The 18,651-nt window shown below is 37.9% G+C and overlaps 1 protein-coding gene across 1 annotated transcript; it reads right to left on the bottom strand.

Moving 5' to 3' along the window:
- Positions 1-31: 31 nt before the first annotated feature.
- On the bottom strand, positions 32-17,195 carry LOC103504951. Its single transcript, XM_026820380.1, has 20 exons — positions 17,033-17,195; positions 16,310-16,633; positions 15,653-15,935; positions 15,042-15,256; positions 14,404-14,678; positions 13,429-13,612; positions 12,528-12,758; positions 8,335-8,456; positions 7,479-8,100; positions 6,942-7,272; positions 6,717-6,895; positions 6,638-6,675; positions 5,599-6,543; positions 5,310-5,379; positions 4,412-4,927; positions 3,750-4,165; positions 3,120-3,416; positions 2,552-2,689; positions 1,947-2,136; positions 32-1,086 (listed from the first exon to the last, which is right to left on the bottom strand). The coding sequence occupies exons 1-20, from the start codon at positions 17,070-17,072 to the stop codon at positions 968-970; spliced, it is 5,535 nt and encodes a 1,844-aa protein (XP_026676181.1). The 5' UTR covers positions 17,073-17,195; the 3' UTR covers positions 32-967.
- Positions 17,196-18,651: the final 1,456 nt, after the last annotated feature.

Here is an 18,651-nt window from a genome sequence, read left to right as displayed (position 1 = left end):
AAAATCTAGTGCATAAAAAGTACAAAACAATGCTGCCAGTAATATTTACAAACTTAAAGTTAACTTATCACTAATAAAAACAACACATAAACACAAATAATAATTACATACCTTAAACTTAACTGCTAAAATAATACAAAACACAAATTGATCACAGTAAGAAGTCGACAGGGGTGTTACTCGTCTATTCATGTCGACTGTCGACAAAAAAAAGTTCGAATGAATTTCGCATTACTTTTACATCTACAATACCTTTTGGGGAAGGGGGGAAGTTTGAAAATTTCCTCCCAACCGGTATTCGAACCCAGCACGTCCGGGTTGAGAGTATTATATGAACAACATAACCTGACAATTTTCTATAGTATATATAACCTGACAATTAGTATATATAACCTGACAATTTTCTATAGTACATAGCAAAAATTTGACGCCATAGGTATCAAGTTAATCTTAAGTGTTTGTTTTAGTTCCTACTTTCTGTTTTAATCACATTTGAAAATTTAAAACATGATTGCTAGACCAATATTTATTTGGTTTAGAAAAATATTGATTGAAAAAGGGCGTCAGTTCGACTTTTTTCAATACTTAAAAAAAAAGGGAATTCCCCTTGGAATATTCGTAATTTATATGTCAAATCGATTCAAAACCCTTTGAAAAATAAAAGTAAGTAACTTCAGACAAAAAGTTATTACCAGTGAAGAGTAAAAGTTATTTTCATATTTAGATACTTAAAATGAACCTTCACAAAGTTACTAAGTCTACCATCAATATAACTTCAGACAAAGTTGAGCTTACAATTTTTTCAGGAAAGAATGCCAAAAACGTTAAAGCCGATTTTCTCAAAACACAGATTTCCAACTTACGCCCTTCTTCAATCAATGTCCTCAATTATATCGCTCTGCCATATCATGTGATCCTACCCTAAGAACTGAATCATTTCCTTATCTAGATAGGTTCTATGTTCTATCTACGTAGGTGAAGGATCTCCATCAGTCTTTACGTTAGGTTTCTGAGGTGCACTGGCCACAGGCTGTTGAGCGGACTTAACATTTGGAGGTATTATGCGCGCTAGTACTTGCTGGCGACCTGCAAACCAAAAAAGAATATTGAAAAGTTAGGCAACTTTCAAGGATATACACAACACTTGGTAAAACAACTCCCCCTTTAAAAAAGAATGATTGGAATAAAGACAAAAGTTAAGTAGGGTAAGGGATTTATTACAGTAGTTATGGCCTAGTTTGATGCAGGTTTAATGTCACTCTATAACTAATAAGGTGTTTAGTGACAGGTGTTTTACTCTCCTTTCGGCGACAAGCTACCAGCCTCCTCACATTAAACTCACCCAGCCTGAGTGCGACCGGAAAAAGTCGGCACTAAGGAATTGCCCAGATAGCCACCCATCCAGATATTAACCAAGTGCGAAGTTGCTGAACTTCAGCGAGCCTTCGGAAACTGGTGCATTCACACAAAAATTGACAAAATCTCTTATGTCCGATCTTACCACAGATTGTTTTCAGTTAGTCCAGAGTTTAAGAAGTACTGACCTGTGTAAACTAAATGGGTGACGTTAAAGTAAACCCTTGACACTGTGAGTAATGTAGCTACAAGCGTAGATTTTTGATTATGTGCAATGTGCTGAGCCGTGAGCCGAATTTTCGGCAAAAATCAGCTCACGGCTCAGCACATTGCACATAATCAAAAATCTACGCTTGTAGCTACACTACTACTGTGTTAACTCGCAGTGGTAAGATCGGCCATTAGTACGGACAAATTCTCAAATTATATCGAGGGTAAAATTCCATCCCTTGGTCTCAAATGGGTGACATAAAAAAAAAAAACTCTTGACACTGTGTTAACTCTCAGTGGTAAGTTCGGCCATAAAATTACCACGAAAAATGCACATTATTAATACGTATATTTTTTGTTGGAAAAAGAAGGAACTTTACCGTTTTGAGAGAAAGGTATGACTTTCATGCCCTGCAGCGTTTTGATGTTGAGCGTTCCGCCTTGAAAGTTAGAAGGCAATAATAATGGCTGACCGTTTCCCTGTTGGACTAAGGTTAGTGTACGGCCGTTTGTCGTTTGAATGGCTTGGGGAGCGAGCAGAACGGTACCTTGGCTTGTTAGTTGAGATGGCTGGAAAATGAAGAAAAAGGAAAAGTTTAGGTAATTGAATAATAGCTTCCATTTATCCTAAAATACCCGAAAACAACTCCATAACGTTGTAACTTGGCCTCAAAATTTAAAGATTAATCTTCACAAATTCACGTCAGAATCTATCAGTATGGTCAAATTGCTCAAACTAATCGTTAAATTTAAATATTATGTTCAACCTTTAGAACAACCTTCAGGAGTACCAAAAATGATTTGTTTTCATGAATAACTCAGGGTTTAGACCTTGGCAGCTTTGTCTAAATTACAGCATTAGTTCTAAAATCAAGTTATCCATAAACAGACCAAAGACACATTCTACCTAGTGCAGTTTGCCATAGATCATAAGATTGTTAATTATACAGATAATTAAATAGAAAATCAAGTTCAATAAACTCACATCTGTCATGGTAGTCTGCTGACCCTTTCCACTTGTCAATATGAACGGATTACTTCCCAGGTTTTTCAAACTACCGGCAGGTACCATTCGAACTAGTTGTGGAGCTGTACTTGTTGTTGTGATGAATTTATTACTGGGCTGAAACAATCAAATAATTTTGAACTTAGGAAGATGGTATTCAGTATTTTTTTTATTATTTAAACGAATCAGAACGACCGGAAAAAAAACCTTAGATCACTGCAGTTTTGTTCCTCGTCCTCTTGAAGAGAATACTGTAAGAGCGTTAATTATTGAGGAGTATTTTGGTTTTTCTTTTCTTTCTTGAAGCCCTTTTCCTATCTTATGAGCGATTTGTACACTGATGATGTCACCCAATCATGTAGAGTATAACTTACTGATGTTCTTCTTTTCAAGATGAATCTCCGAAAAGTCAAGTCAGAATTCAGGGTATTGACCCATTTTATGTGTTTATTTAGACTCTTTATAATTCAATGTACCTACACAAACACAAGAAATTAGAAACAAAGGGCGAAATTATCGCCTTGGGTAGAATAGAAAGTCAAAGTACCTGTTGAACCAGTCGGTGTATTCCTGCCACCGATGTAGTTACATACTGTGTTCCCTGATGTACAACCGTTGCGTTCTTCAACTGGTCTCCCTCAAACGTTTCATCCTTAGCACCGGTGGTATTCATGTTAGTCACTAGCTGCGATATATTGATCACATTCTTCTGCTGTACATTGGCCGGGGGTTTAGCGGCAATGTTTTGTAGCTGGTCTGAACTGGTGACAACTTGAGTGAGGATTTGGTTGGTTTGGAGATACTGCTGGAATTGTTGTGTGTTGTCTGCCTGTGATAGAGCAACCTGGGGAAAAGAGATGGTTTTGGTATTGTGGTTGGGTGGAAAATCTTGGGAAGATGTTTTGGAGAACTCTCTCGATATCACGAAAAATTATTCAATATCACAGCCGGTATCTACCAATCTAATGATTAGAATGAAGTAACTAGGGAAGATAAAAATACTATTAAGACAGTACTTAGAACGAGGCAATTCTTTTAGTATACGATTGTAGACTTGAAAGTATTGAAACAAAATTAATATTAATTTCAAACTACTTAAGCTATCATGAACATAGAACAACCCCCCAAAAGAAAGACCCATCTTGAACAAAGAACGTCCCAAGTAAAAGCTACTGACCTGAATTTTCTGCTGACTACTAACAGCTGGTTGGTTGGGTATCGTCTGAACGTATTGTGTAGTAAACATATTCTGTTGCTGAGATCTAGCCGTATCGTCTTTACTTTTATCGTAACTCGGACTCAACGCTTGCTGAAGCTGTGCTTGAGAGGTAATGGCAGTCAGCTGCTGATTTGTCAGAGATTGAACCGGTTTCCCAGTCATCATTTGAGTCTGTTGGCTCACAGATATTTGATTTAAGCCTGGCTGAGGAGATAGAAGTTGCGGTGGTTGTTGAGGTTTGATGAGAATGTTCTGAGGTTTGTGTTGTTGCTGATCGGGTGCTATTGATTGAGTTGGAGAGTTTATTGAGGCGACTATTTTCTGAGGTTTGGAGGTGTTGGGTGAGGAGGCAATACGGAAACAGGCTGCAGCACCTGAAATAATCGAAGATAATATGTGAATAAATATTTGAAACTTATAAGCATTTGAAACTTCCTTAGTATTTCACTAGCAAGAAAGAAATTTACAATGTTGACGGACGGACAACATCATTGAAAACAAATGAAGAAATTAAGGATACCCAGGATTGTGAAAAATGGTGGAGATCTGTCTACGAACAAATTTGAAAATAATAGCAAATAATTTCGAGTGTTGTTCAAAATAAGTTAACTGACACTCACCTTTATTGGACTGGGAAAACAAATCTTCCATCGAATAAATAGGTTGTCCTTGAGCATTCGTGATTTTCGCCACAATGGGTTTCGAATTGATGCCTCCCGTAGAAATCTTCCCTATGAACGGCTGTCCCTGGGGATTAGACAGCACTTTGATCATATGAGCAGCATTATGTGATCCCTGAGTGACGAATTTCGCTACTAGAGGTTGATTTTTCGAGTTTTTCAGCAAACCGGCTTGATTTTGAACTAGAATCTGTTGGTTTCCTTGAGCTGTAACGAATTTGCCGACAACTTGGTGTTTTATATTGACAGGGAATGCTTGGTTGGTTTTGTCAGGAGATGTAGCTTGAGTGGTGGCAGGAGTAGTAGCTGGTTTACCACTAGAGTTAATTGTGGTTTTGGTGGCAGTTTGAGTGAATGAGACAGCAATTGATTTGGTATCCCCGCTTGAAATGACGGCTCTTGGGCTAGATCCCGCGACTACTCTTGCTATTATTTGACCATGTTGTGGTTTGAACCCTGCAAAAAACAATATCCAAGAAGTTAGTAACAAACGAAAATTATCGTGGAGATCCTATGAGAACTTCGTGGTCTTCGCCACATGAACTAAATTTTTAAATAAGTGTTATAATGAAGTCAAATGAAGAAGTAGACTCTCCAAGAACTACCTACTAAAAAACATGACCATGTTGTGGTTTGAACCCTGCAAAAAACAATATCCAAGAAGTTAGTAACAAACGAAAATTATCGTGGAGATCCTATGAGAACTTAGTGGTCTTCGTCACATGAACTAAATATTCAAATAAGTGTTATAATTTATAATGAAGTCAAATGAAGAAGTAGGCTCTCCAAGAACTACCTACTAAAACTCACATTAAACCAAGAAAGGGACTAGAATTACCTTGAGCTACAAGCGGTTTGCTTTGAGCAAGAATATTTGCAGCAGCACTGGATATCTTGGCTTGGTCCTCCTGTAAAATAAAACACCAAACAAAAATCAAATATTAACAATTCACTCAAAATAACTCCCAGTTATGTACTATCTCACAATTTTCTGTTTCAATGAAACTGTAAATACTCTGAATGTACACATTCAGGAGATTCTGAATATTAAGAAGGTACGGTACACATTGGTGAAACTAAGAAATAATGTAAAGTAAAAGGGTACAAAAATTCAATGGTTTACTTACCTTGCTAGTATTAGTCATATGCAGCTGCAAATGTGTGACTGGTTGCTCCGATGTATTCTGTCCCATATCTACTGTGCTCACAGGTGGAGTATAAGGAGGAGGAGGTCCCTGAGTAACAGACGGTATAGGAGACATTGTACTCGTTGTAGTCTTAGTTGTAGGCATTGATGTTGTCACTGGCACTGCTGTCGTTGGGGCTGGCTCCTTCTTCTTCTTTGCCATCGCTTTCTGATGATGCTTCATTGCAAACTGCAACTGCTGTACTTGTTCATTCGTAATAGTTTCTCCTACAAGCTGCGAGGAATTTGACTCTTGCTGCTTCACTATGATCATTTGTGACATAGGATTGTCTGTAGACAGAGGATTGTGGCAGAGAATCGTCTGCTCTTCACCACCCTTGCCTGATTTGTTCAGTTTAGAAAGCACACCGGTTTTCAGGAACAAAACCTGTTTCAGCTGATTCAACGTTTGTTGATTGCCCCCCGCCTTTACTAGTTGTGGTTTGGTGAACAACAGTTGCTGCAATTGTTTCTGTTGTGTTGGAGTGAGGTTTATCTTCTTGGTTCCTCCTTGTCGTGATGTTGTGGTCACTCCGAATTGTGTAAACTGGTTTAGCGCTGAACTGACGCACGTTAGCACTTGGCCTGGTGTTAAGGATTGCTTGTCTGGCTGAGATGTTTCCACAGTATTCTGAGTAGCTTGATCATTACTATCGGGGGAATGCATTGTACTTGTGCTGACGGATTGGGTTTGCAGAACTTTCGGTGCTGTCTGTGAGGAAACATTAGGCTGCTGTTGTAGCTGTGGCATTTGTTGCTGTAGTTGTGACTGCTGTTGAGACTGGTTCTGATGCTGCTGTGAAATTTGTTTCTGTTGTAACTGCTGTGATTGTTGTTGTTGCTGCTGCTGGAGTTGTTGTGATAGCTGTTGTGTTTGCTGTTGTGACTGTTGTGTTTGTTGCTGTTGTGACTGTTGTTGTTGTTGTTGTTGTTGTTGTTGTTGTTGTTGTTGTTGTTGTTGTTGTTGCTGCTGCAATTGCTGTTGTTGTGTTGATTGCTGCTGCAATTGTTGTCGGTGCTGTCTGTGAGGAAACATTAGGCTGCTGTTGTAGCTGTGGCATTTGTTGCTGTAGTTGTGACTGCTGTTGAGACTGGTTCTGTTGCTGCTGTGAAATTTGTTGCTGTTGTAACTGCTGTGATTGTTGTTGTTGTTGTTGTTGCTGCTGCTGGAGTTGTTGTGATAGCTGTTGTGTTTGCTGTTGTAATTGTTGCTGCTGTTGTGTTTGTTGCTGTTGTGACTGTTGTTGTTGTTGTTGTTGTTGTTGTTGTTGTTGCTGTTGTTGCTGTTGTTGCTGCTGCTGGAGTTGTTGTGATAGCTGTTGTGTTTGCTGTTGTAATTGTTGCTGCTGTTGTGTTTGTTGCTGTTGTGACTGTTGTTGTGTTTGTTGCTGCTGCTGCTGCTGTAATTGCTGTTGTGACTGTTGTTGCTGCAATTGTTGTTGTTGCTGCTGCTGTTGCAATTGTTGTTGCTGTTGCAATTGTTGTTGCTGTTGTAAATGTGCCTGCTGTTGCTGTTTGATGAGTTGAGAGAGACCTGGCTCGTTCTGAATAGTTTTGTCATCAATGAAGTACACTTGCTGTGGAATATTCTTGCCTCCAATCGAACCTTCTGTGCCTGAAACAGTAAGATTTTGGACATTTCATTAGTCAAGAGGACGGGACGAAGGAATTTTAAAAGAAACGCCTAGGAAATGAAAAATGTAAATATCAATCCCAGCTTCCTATGGTAAAGACATTTTCTTTCATAGCACAAGCATCATCCTCTAATTTTCCCGAAAAAGAATATAAAATAAGTTGCTGGTAGGTGAAGTACTATCTTACCTTTCTGTTTGAGAATCATGATCGGTTTTCTTCCGTCCTGAATCATTGCATTTTGACCTTGAGCTTTAACCAGTACAACTCGCGAGGACCCAATCTGGTTAGGTCCAATCCCCTTGAACATCTCCATAACTGGAGCGCTTGAAATTGGTATCCCTTTGGCACCTGATTCCAAGCTTTTGATTGGCTGAGGTGATTCCTGGCTCGGTTGGAGAGGTTCTGATTTGGTGCTGGCAGTGGTTGTGACGCCAGCAACACAGGAAGTATAAATAGGAGGAGGAACCGAGGTTTCTGTCGACGTAGAAGTAGAAATCTTCACCGGTTGTTCTTGAAGTTGTGCGACTAGTTGATGTTTCTTTTGTATCTTCAATATATGCGATCTCAAGTCCGGTGATAGATCTTTGCATTGTTGTTGTGTCAATACGTTTCCTTGTGGAGGTGTGGTTGAGGTTAGCGCTTTCTGTAGAGCGCTCTGGGGTTTGGGCGTATTTGTGCTGGCTGTAGAGCTACTGACTGAGGAAGGGACACTAGTAGGAAGAGCGCTGGTGGTAACTGGTACCTCGGTGGGGACAGGTAGAATGGTTTTGATCGTCGGTACTGAATCGCTTGGAGCAAGTTGTAGTGCCTGGAATCATGATTAGAAAGATTGGATTTATGTTTAGAGTTGGTGAAGCATTTCCCCTGCCCTGTAAAGACTTTCCCTACAAGTAACAATATTTTTCCTCCTCTTTGCTATAAGATCTAAACGGTCACGTACCTTTCACCATTCTACAAGTTTGTATTCAATTCCAAGGTCTCAAACTATACATTTTGATTTGCTGACACATAAAAGTAAGTAAAAACTCCTTTGGTCAATTACCTCTGTGTTTGATTTTGCATTTTTTCCTTTGCCTGGAGTCTGAGTTCCATTTTCTTTCTTCGGTCGTTGTTTCCTTGCATTCTTCCCTTGTTTGCGGCCCTGAGATTCCTTATGCAGTTTTTCTGAAAATTCAAGCAACAACGTTTTGATTACATATTTTCCTTTGACGAAGACGAAGAATATCCTATGTACACATTTTTCAACCAACATAATAAAATTATCATAAATTACTATTATTGTACGAATATTATAAAAGTATTTGACGGACCTTCGTAAAGCCAAAAACTTTTTTATATAAATAAAAAACTTACACAATACTTGATTGAAGACTCGGTGGTAACTAGGTAAAAGTAAAGTGGTAGATACATATTTTTTTTATTATTTTTTTTTTTTTCAATACAAAGCTCAGTTTCTCTAGCTTCGGGACCTCGTCTAATCTATTCTGAGCTACTGTTTGATTTGTTCGTTTTGGACTGTGTTTGATTTGTTTGCCTACACTCGGAAGTTCATCCTTTTCGTCTTTTTTCGTGGTTACTTCGGTCTGCAGTTTTTGTTTGTCCTCGGGTTCACTTTCATCTACTAACTCAGTTTTGACCGGTTTTTCATCTAGCTGTGCAGGTTTTTCTTCACATTCTTCAGATATGCTTTCCAGAGGTGCCGTCGGGTTACTGGACGTGTTTGCCTCTTGGGAGTTGGTCTTCAGTGAATTCCCGCACAGGGATGTTAGTGATGGCCAGGAATTCAAATATTTGCCGTAGTTATCCGAGAAAGGAGAGCTGAGGGATGAGGGAGGGTCTATCCGGTTCATTTCAGACACGGGAGGACTTGAGATGGTATTGGTGGCGGTGGAACGAGATGAAGGATAACTTGGACTACTGGGAACTCCAGGGGAGCTAAGGAGAAGGTTTTGAAGATTTGGTGAGTAGCCGGATGTTATTGATTCGCTGAAACGGGAAAAATAAATATGACAGAGTAAGTAGAATGCAATATACAGGGTGTCCCAGAATTTATGCTTAAATTGTTTTTCTCGGAGCCTGTTTGAAATTTCGAAAAACAAAAACCCATATTTTTTGATTTTTGATGCGGATATTTTAAAATCCCAAGTTGGCATCCAATTCGCGGACTTCACGAAATTTTTCGCGCATCGCGATATTGCCAAAACATCCGCATTAAAAATCAAAGAATTACGTTTTTTTTTCGCACTTTTAAACAGGCTACGAGAAAAACAATTTAAGCATAAATTCTGGGACACCCTGTATGTAATTTATAGTATCTACTCAGATAGGGAAAAATTTCTGTACCTCAGCAAGATATCGTATATTCTGCATTTAACATTTACATAAGTAACTATAATCCTACAGTAGTAGTACATAATGAACTCACCTCCAACTTTTACTGGCTAATATCCCATCGTCTTCAGATTTCACAAGATCCTCAGAAGGTGGTATGACTTCTTTTTTACATATCTGAAACGTGAAATTCAAAATATAGCATCGGTAAGAAATAGTTTGATACCAAAAATATATACCTACAGGAAACAAAATAGTGGCCAAGTCTACAGTTTCAAGGTAAATCTTTGTCTACTTTCCATTTTTTAAGGCCTTTTTTTAACTTTAACTAGAGTTGTATGAACTTTATCAAAGTTCAGATTTCTCTGAAAAAGTCCACAACGGGGATATTTACATTTTTTTTGAGTCATAAAAAATGTGCCTATCCAATTCAAATAAAACAACTACAGTTTCAAGGTAAATCTTTGTCTACTTTCCATTTTTTAAGGCCTTTTTTTAACTTTAACTAGAGGTGTATGAACTTTATCAAAGTTCAGATTTCTCTGAAAAAGTCCACAACGGGGATATTTACATTTTTTTTTAGTCATAAAAAATGTGCCTATCCAATTCAAATAAAACAGTGGTAAAAACACCCAATCATTATTCGCTTCTCGGCCTTTTGGACAAGTTCAAAGTGTAATCATTTAATTGCTTACACTACTGAATGGCTGCAGTGCTGGTTTCACATCTTTGGTTTCTAGTTTGACTGTTGGTTCTTGCAAGACGATATGTCCCCCACTCAATAGTTGCTGATGTCTATGAGGAGTTGTAGGAGAGCTCCCTCTACCAGTTTGTAACGGAGTGAACGTGAAATCACTCAGCCTTGGTTTACACGACTCTATACTACCGCTTATGTAAGGCTGTAAACACGACAGAGGGAAAATATGGTTAGATAAAATGACCTATAATGCTCGCCTGGTAAACAGGAGGGCGTGGGTTCAATCCCAGCCGAGGTATGAAATTTTATCCTCATATAATTTGAGAATCTCTACCAGTTTGTAACGGAGTGAACGTGAAATCACTCAGCCTTGGTTTACACGACTCTATACTACCGCTTATGTAAGGCTGTAAACATGACAGAGGGAGAATATGGTTAGATAAAATTACCTATAATGTTTCGTATTTCGTATCAGAAAAATCAGGGTTGAAATTGATGATCCTTTAGCAATTGATTTCACTTAAATGGGAAACGTTGGTACACAATGTTCTACGTAAATATTACTTAATATTAAGAAGGTTGTGTACCATTTATTAAACTAGGTACTTTTCACACTGAAATGGACCTCGCCTTACCTAAAGCCAGAATGGTGATATACGTGGGTCTATTCCTAGTCAGCATACAATGATCCCTCCCGCCTCTCCCATACGGTGCTGATTGACTCATGGCGAATATTCCTCTCAATGGTATTTGGGTTAAAAAAAAAAAAAAAAAAAAATCATTTAAATTAGAAAAAACTTGCCTTCTTTTTTCGTATCCGCATGGCATAAGATTGCAAAAGTTTGTGGTATATTTTATCTGTATCGTGTACTTGATGACTAGAGAATGCAAAGTTTTCATTTTGAGATGTCTGAGTGGGAAGAAGAGTAGGATTGACAATTTCTAGGTCTACCTCCGACATATCAACAGGTGTTGAATCTTGAACACTAGTAGATTCGTCTGAAAGTTGAAATATGGAGATTAATAAGAAGAATTAGAATAAGCATGCATTCCAGTGACATTATACCTATTAAAATTGGTCTGGTGAGTACAGTAATTTGCACCCAAAAATAACCAAGAGTAGAATAAATATTAATTTCTTGTACAGAAGATGAAATAAAATTTGCTTGAATTTCAATGGAAGTGAGAGAAAAGTTGAGATGAAAATGCCAAAAAAACATTTTGAGTTAATATAGGCCAGTTGGTGCTTTGAACTCTTGACGTTCGCGCCTCCCAACAGGCTTGATGTTGATATTTTTTCCCTTCCTTTTTACAAGAATTAAAACTAAAAATACAGGACCTAAAGAAAGAAAAATCCAAGTAAGTAATAAGTTCAATAATTCACTCACCATCACTACTATCATTATCTGATGATGAACTAGCACCCACATCTTCATTTACAATACTCAATATTTGATTGAATCTATGGTTTATTCGACTGAGAGGAATATCTCTTTCCGATTTGGTAACTGAACCTCTCTTCAATACATTTGATGATTGCTGACTCCAACATTTTCCGATTGATGTGTTTTCCGAATGTTTGGCTTGTAATATTTCATTCCTCTTTAAGATGCCTTCAATTAGTAGATTTATTTTATACTTTTTCTGCTCAATCCTGTAAAAAAAAAAAAGATGAATCAGAATGATATTTTCAAAAGAAAAAGAAAAAAAAAAATCTGGTGTGAACATCACACGACTTTTCTTATCCTATTGAATGATGCTTATTTTTACACTCATTAGTAACTTACAATATCTTTAACCTTTTAGTCAGTATAGCTCAAAACCGCCAAAAAACGGTCAAAAACCGTCAAAAAGCGGTCAAAATACCACCAACCGCAGCACCTATCTTAACCAAAAGTTTTGAGTTACATTCTTGTCTCATTTGTGGACTACATACCAAATTTCAAGTCTCTAGCTCATACCGTTCCCAAGATATTATTGAATTACACCAAAAACCGCCAAAAAGCGATAAAATTCACAGACCGCGAGGGTCCTTGACCTCCCCCACCAGCCTTCTCCATTCTTGTCTGTCCTGGGCGATGGTCTGCCAATCTTGTCGGATTTCAACGGATTCGAGAGATTCCCTGACACCACCTTCCCATGTGTTTCTTGGTCGTCCAAGAAACAATTTTCAATACAATTTAATAGTTAGAAATACTTCCACTTACCAAATTCTTGCTCCGTCCGATTCCTATGCAAATAGAGCCAAATCTTCCGTTTCTGATCATATCGAACACACGGGTCAAACTCCGAATGAAGTCTATCCAGAGCTCCACTCACTATGGTATTTAACTCAACATCTTTATCCGTAGAACATAGGTATTGGGAATCTTGAAGCAACGTACACACATCACCACGAGTACCTTGGCCGTTTGGTAACCTAGCAACCGCGTCACGAACTGAAAGAGAATTAATTAAATAAATAAAATAATTAACTAATTAATAAAATAAATAATGGATTAAAAATAAAGAGAGATAATTACCAAAAATACAACTAGGGAAGATTTTGTAAGTTAAGTTGGTGAATAAAATATGTATTAAAATAAGGAAGTATTACCATGATTGTAAAAAGTTGGGGGGAAAAGATCGAATCTTAGAAAAAGCTTGAAGATGTCTGATTGATTGAAGCTCACAAAGAAATTTTGTCAATGTTTTAATCTATTTGTCAAAGTCTCTGTCCCTGTCAACTATTTTAATAGGTTTGACCAAGGGAAACGTTGTCACTGGTTATGAGGACTTTGAACAGCTTTAGGTTTTAAATACTAATTGAGTATTTGTTTTTCATGCAATCCAATAGATTTAGGTTTGGTTTTTAATCTATGGGTTGTGGCCTCGGTGGTGTAGTGGTCAAGGCGCTCGCCTGGTAAACAGGAGGGCGTGGGTTCAATCCCAGCCGAGGTATGAAATTTTATCCTCATATAATTTGAGAATTTTGACCACAGTAATAGTAGTAGCCTACTGCTGGAGTAAAGGGACTTTTCAGTCCTATGCGAGCAGTATAAATAAGCACTATTATTATTATTATTATGGGTTAGGATAAATTTCACACTGAAATGGACCTCGCCTTACCTAAAGCCAGAATGGTGATATACGTGGGTCTATTCCTAGTCAGCATACAATGATCCCTCCCACCTCTCCCATACGGTGCTGATTGACTCATGGCGAATATTCCTCTCAATGGACCCACTACTGATTCATAACCATGCATGCGGTACACGTATGGCTTGTGAGGGTTGTCGAAACGTTCCTTTTCCTGCGAAATAAAACAGACAGGAGTTAAGTATTCCGATTAAGAGATACTGCATTTGGTTTTTCTTTAGGGAATATTGCGTTTCGTTGCAACGTCTTTTTACCTTGTATTATTGGTGGACAGCAATTGAATCGTTCCCAAGAAGAACGGCCTATGTGATTTTCGCTACTTTTCAGGAGAGACATTTTAAGTAATACAGTGATGTAAAATTTATCCCAGAATTACGTTTTTTTACACATAGGCCCTTTTAAATGAACCTCTCACTTACTTTGCATGTAAAACGCTTGATGTGGCCTGTGGCGTGGCATGCCCATCCCGTAGTTTGCCTTTCGTCAGATGGGCGAGAAGGGGCACAATACTTCCCATTTAGGTGCTGGGTCAACACGGGAACACCAGAAAGTAACCCGTTGAAATATTTGCAATCGAAAAACGAGTACAAATTTTTGTCGATGGTGGGATTCGAACCCGGGACCTTCTGCATGGCAAGCAAGCGCGTTACCACTGGACCAACCGTGCCCCCAACCGTTTAAAGTGTACGAGTATTTTTTTGGAAAAAGACTGGAAACTGGGACATTTAATTTTTTACCATCTTACCAAGAATCATCATCGGTTGAGGTAGATATTTCTTTTCGCAAACAGCATACATAAAACGTGGTCAGCATATTAACAAAGGTTTCAGAAATTCAGACTCATAAAAATTAACTAACTAAAACAACCTATTTCGAGCAACGCACTGTCATTTGGCATAGGAAGACTATCATTTGAAGCCTGACTAGACCAAATCTAACACTTACTTGAACATGAAACATCTTCTTCTCCTCAGCAGTACAAGGTCTCACAGTCCAAGACGTGGGATATCTGGAAGGTGGTGTCAAATCCAGCTCACAATTCTTCTGCGCTTCGTTCGGTGGATTTATCACGGTGACACGAGTTTCATTCTTGCACTGTTTCCAAAGGTTGCTCAGTTGGATGAGATTATTATCTGAATCCCGCCCAGCGCCTATCCATTGATATGTGTCGATATTACTCTTGTATTCGATGAATGGAACGAAATCCTCGGGTTGGTTTTCTGAAAATCGAAATTAGGCTCGATATAATACATTGCATAGTGTATCTTGTATTCGATGAATGGAACGAAATCCTCGGGTTGGTTTTCTGAAAATCGAAATTAGGCTCGATATAATACATTGCATAGTGTATAATGTATAATTAAAGCTGGTTTTTAGCCATACAAATTCTACAAATGACTGTGAACAGTCACAGTATTACAGTCACAAATACATATTTCATTTAGACTGCCAGTGTAGGAATGAAAACTTTTGCCTTTCTGTCAGCAATAAAATCACTTTTTTGGGTACATACCTAGTTTCATTTTTGAAGAAATTTTTTGCTAAAATTCTGACAAGTAAAATTGAATGAAACAAATATTTACCAGGATATTCTCCAGCCAGGAAGGACACAGCGGGTTGCAACAGATCTTCCCATGTGTTGTACGGACTCTGTTGATTCTCAGGTTTCTGTGCCCACTGGTGTAGATTGGATTTGATTTCCTCCATGTTCATACGATGGTATGGGTTAGAGCAGATGATGTCTCGTATTAACGAGAATAGACAGTGCTTTTCAACAGCTGCTGGCGTGGGAGTGGGCCTGTAGAAGAAAATCCCAGATATTAGTTGAATCAAATATTTGCGGAATGAAATAACCACTTGAATCCTGTCTAAATTATTTGTGACTATAATAAAATCCCACAATGATGGCCGATTGAAGAGGTTTGCTCGGGAACTGTAAAAACCGAGTTGTCAAGTCCCGAAATTGAAGAACAAGATGGAAAATAGCCAGCCATTCCGAGAACGAACCTCACCGGTTAAGGATAAAGGTCGCCCCAGACGGGATTCGAACCCGTGACCTAGCGCTCACAAGGCAGACGCGCTATCTTTCAAGCTAACTAGGTAGGATAGGATCGAATTTATAGAGGTGAAAAAATTGGTTAAATATCTAGTAAAATAGAAATGGCCAGTTTAGTCAAAAAAATTAATAACTTACTCAATATCGGTTACATTCATGTCGTTATTCTCATCAAACTGAATCGGCAAGTCCATCATATTCAGCCCATCCAAATCTGACAAAGTGGCCGGAGAAAACGCCTGGAATCCTGCTGACAATTTCTTTCTCTTCGGACTAGGAGTCAAACCCTCACGCTCTGAACTAGGAGGTGCTCGTTTCAGATCCAAGTCTGAGCTCAGTTTCTCTAGCTTCGGAACCTCGTCTAATCTATTCTGAGCTACTGTTTGATTTGTTCGTTTCGGACTGTGTTTGATTTGTTTGCCTACACTCGGAAGTTCATCTTTTTCAGCTCAGTTTCTCTAGCTTCGGGACCTCGTCTAATCTATTCTGAGCTACTGTTTGATTTGTTCGTTTTGGACTGTGTTTGATTTGTTTACCTACACTCGGAAGTTCATCCTTTTCGTCTTTTTTTGTGGTTACTTCAAAAAAAAAAAAAAAAAAAAAAAAAAAAACTCCAACTAAATGATCCTATAAAATATTCAATTCATAATTTAATTTTGTAATTTAGATACCCTTCATGCTAACTAGGCTGGCTTGGATGGGTGAATTAAACTTTTATTCTGTGGACAGTTAAGTTAAACAAATTTTAGTTTTAAATTAAACAAATACTTTTGTATTGAGTAAAGAAAAATATACTTACAAAAAGTGTTTCTAAATCTTCTGGCGGAATACAATTAGTTATGTTTTCAATATTTAGAATGTTCTTAAGTAGATGTGAATTTGTACACAGATCCGACGGTAACATAATAGTTTCATCGTTGATATGTACAGGTTCATGTGAAAACTCTGGGTTATCTGAACATTCTGAAGATGCTTCGGCCACCGATCCAGAAATAGATGATGAAGATGCTTCCACAATGGAGCCAGCCACAGAGGATGCTGAGGCCGAGCAAACAAGTGACGAGGAATCATCCTGGCTCCAGCTTTCACTCTCTTCCATATCCATACTCCGGAGAAAATCTGAGGGAGGAAAATCATTATGTAAATATTGCCTATTAATTATAGGATTTTTGAAGCCTGACTAAAATTACTCTTTCACACGAGCAAAACTAAAACACAAGTATATTTTCTGGTAGGTATTTTATGTTGTATTTTCTTCAAGGTGGTTGAAGGACTGTGTTTTTCTTTCCCAGTAAGCCCCTCTGAGGATCATCTATTTGGTTGACTGTAGGTACCTACTTTCTTGTAATGATAACATTATGTGTGGGATTTCTAGGACAATACTTGCTCAATATACAAGTTGTAGACATTTAGAGGTGTTTTTCTAGGTGTTAGAACACACTATTTAAAAACACAATATTTAAATTATTCATGGAATGTTGAAACAGGGATCTGCAGTGTTATCCCTAGAACACTTACCATTCCCACAATGTATGGTGTTTGTTACAGAAGAGGTCATTTTGTCTGGCCAAATTTTTATTGCACAATTTATTCTGAATTCTCAAGACTTCTTGCAGCCTTCGTTCATATTATTAATTACTATTATTTAAATTTAAATAATTAAATCAAAATTAAATTTTATTTCAGGAAAAATTATTTTTTGTTGTTTTTGATTTTTGTTTGTTTATGAAAAAGTGTTGGTATAGCGCAAAACTGCGCGGTGTGATTTACCTCTGATTTACGTCTGCAAAAGAAGACTTTGGAGAGTTTTAGCCGTAGAAGACATGAGAAATATTTTTTTTTTTAATTTTTACTTAAAATAAATTACCCTAAGTTATTTCAAATTATATATTTAATTATTTTATTAGATGTAACATAATAAATTAATTGATTTTTTACATTATTTTACCAATTTTTTAGGTATATATTTATTGAGAGCGAACAAAAAATGGAGTCACGTATACCTATGTTGCAAACCATGTTGCCTACCTATGTCACGAATTTCAAGGGGTTACAAGTGTCCCTTGAATTCCTCTCCTGCCATGTAACGAGATGGTCGGCCAATAGGTAGGGCCTTTTTTTTTTTTTTTTTTTTTTTTTTTTTTTTAATTGTACCTACGACTTTCGCATTACTTCAAGATTTGTAATTTTATTTATTATTATTTATGTATTTTTTTTAGACTTTTCTAAAGGTGCCAGTACACTGTAGACTTCGTGAGACCATTATCTACGGAGTATACTAAAAGTTCGTAGAATAGTGTACACAGACTACACAGGTCATAGAGCGGATTTGGCGATTATGTTCGCGGATTTGGCGATTATGTTCGCGGATTTGGCGATTATGTTCGCGGATTTCGCGATATGTTCGCGGATTTGGCGATTATGTTCGCGGATTTCGCGATTATGTTCGCGGATTTCGTGATTATGTTCGCGGATTTCGCGATTATGTTCGCGGTTTTGTTTGGAGACTTTGTTTTTTAACTTTGAAGTAACACTGTAAGTTGGTAGGTAGGTATGGTTTTTTGTCTGGTTTGTGATAGGATGAAATGGAGATACAATGACGTACTGTTGAAGTATTGAGCCGACTTGTTACTTGGTGTGCTGTCTGGGTTTGACCAACCCAGACTTTCTTTTTATACTTTTTTTTTTAATTAGTAAAAGTAGTGGCATACGAGTAACTTAGGTACCATCGGATTTATAGCCTCAAGTTGACATTGCGTTGGGGTTTTTCTTCTTCTTCTTCTTCTTCTTCTTCTTCTACATTTATTTGCTTTTTTTTTACAGAAGTCCAACATGAAACTAAAGACCTGACCCGGTTAGTTCAATGTCTGCTTTTACGAATTTACGGTTTACAGGTACAGTTTCAAGGCCCTTGAAAAATCCAATAGGTACCTATCTAGGTAGGTATGTACTGAGCGTGCGTGCTCGGCAAGAGGATAACTCCGCCGACGTTATACGGAGGGTCCCTGCATTTAATGCGAAGTGTCCATGAGTCCAACATGAAACTAAAGACCTGACTCGGTTAGTTCAATGTCTGGTTTTACGGTCTACAGGTACAATTTCACGGCCCTTGAAAAATCCAATAGGTACCTATCTAG

The sequence above is a fragment of the Diaphorina citri genome, unplaced genomic scaffold, assembly GCF_000475195.1.
Source record: "Diaphorina citri unplaced genomic scaffold, Diaci psyllid genome assembly version 1.1 scaffold142, whole genome shotgun sequence".
In the NCBI taxonomy this organism is placed as follows: Eukaryota; Metazoa; Arthropoda; class Insecta; order Hemiptera; family Psyllidae; genus Diaphorina; species Diaphorina citri.
The sequence above is the reverse complement of the archived record's forward strand: the minus strand, read 5'-3'. Positions and strand labels throughout refer to the sequence as shown.

Coding starts and splice junctions, on each gene's coding strand:
- LOC103504951 (XM_026820380.1), bottom strand. CDS start 17,072: ATGACCTCTTCTGTAACAAACACCATACATTGTGGGAATG. Junction 8,457..12,527: donor TCGGACGGAGCAAGAATTTG/GTAAGTGGAAGT, acceptor TTGAATTTTCAG/AAAAACTGCATAAGGAATCT. Junction 4,928..5,309: donor CAAACCGCTTGTAGCTCAAG/GTAATTCTAGTC, acceptor TGTTTTTTGCAG/GGTTCAAACCACAACATGGT.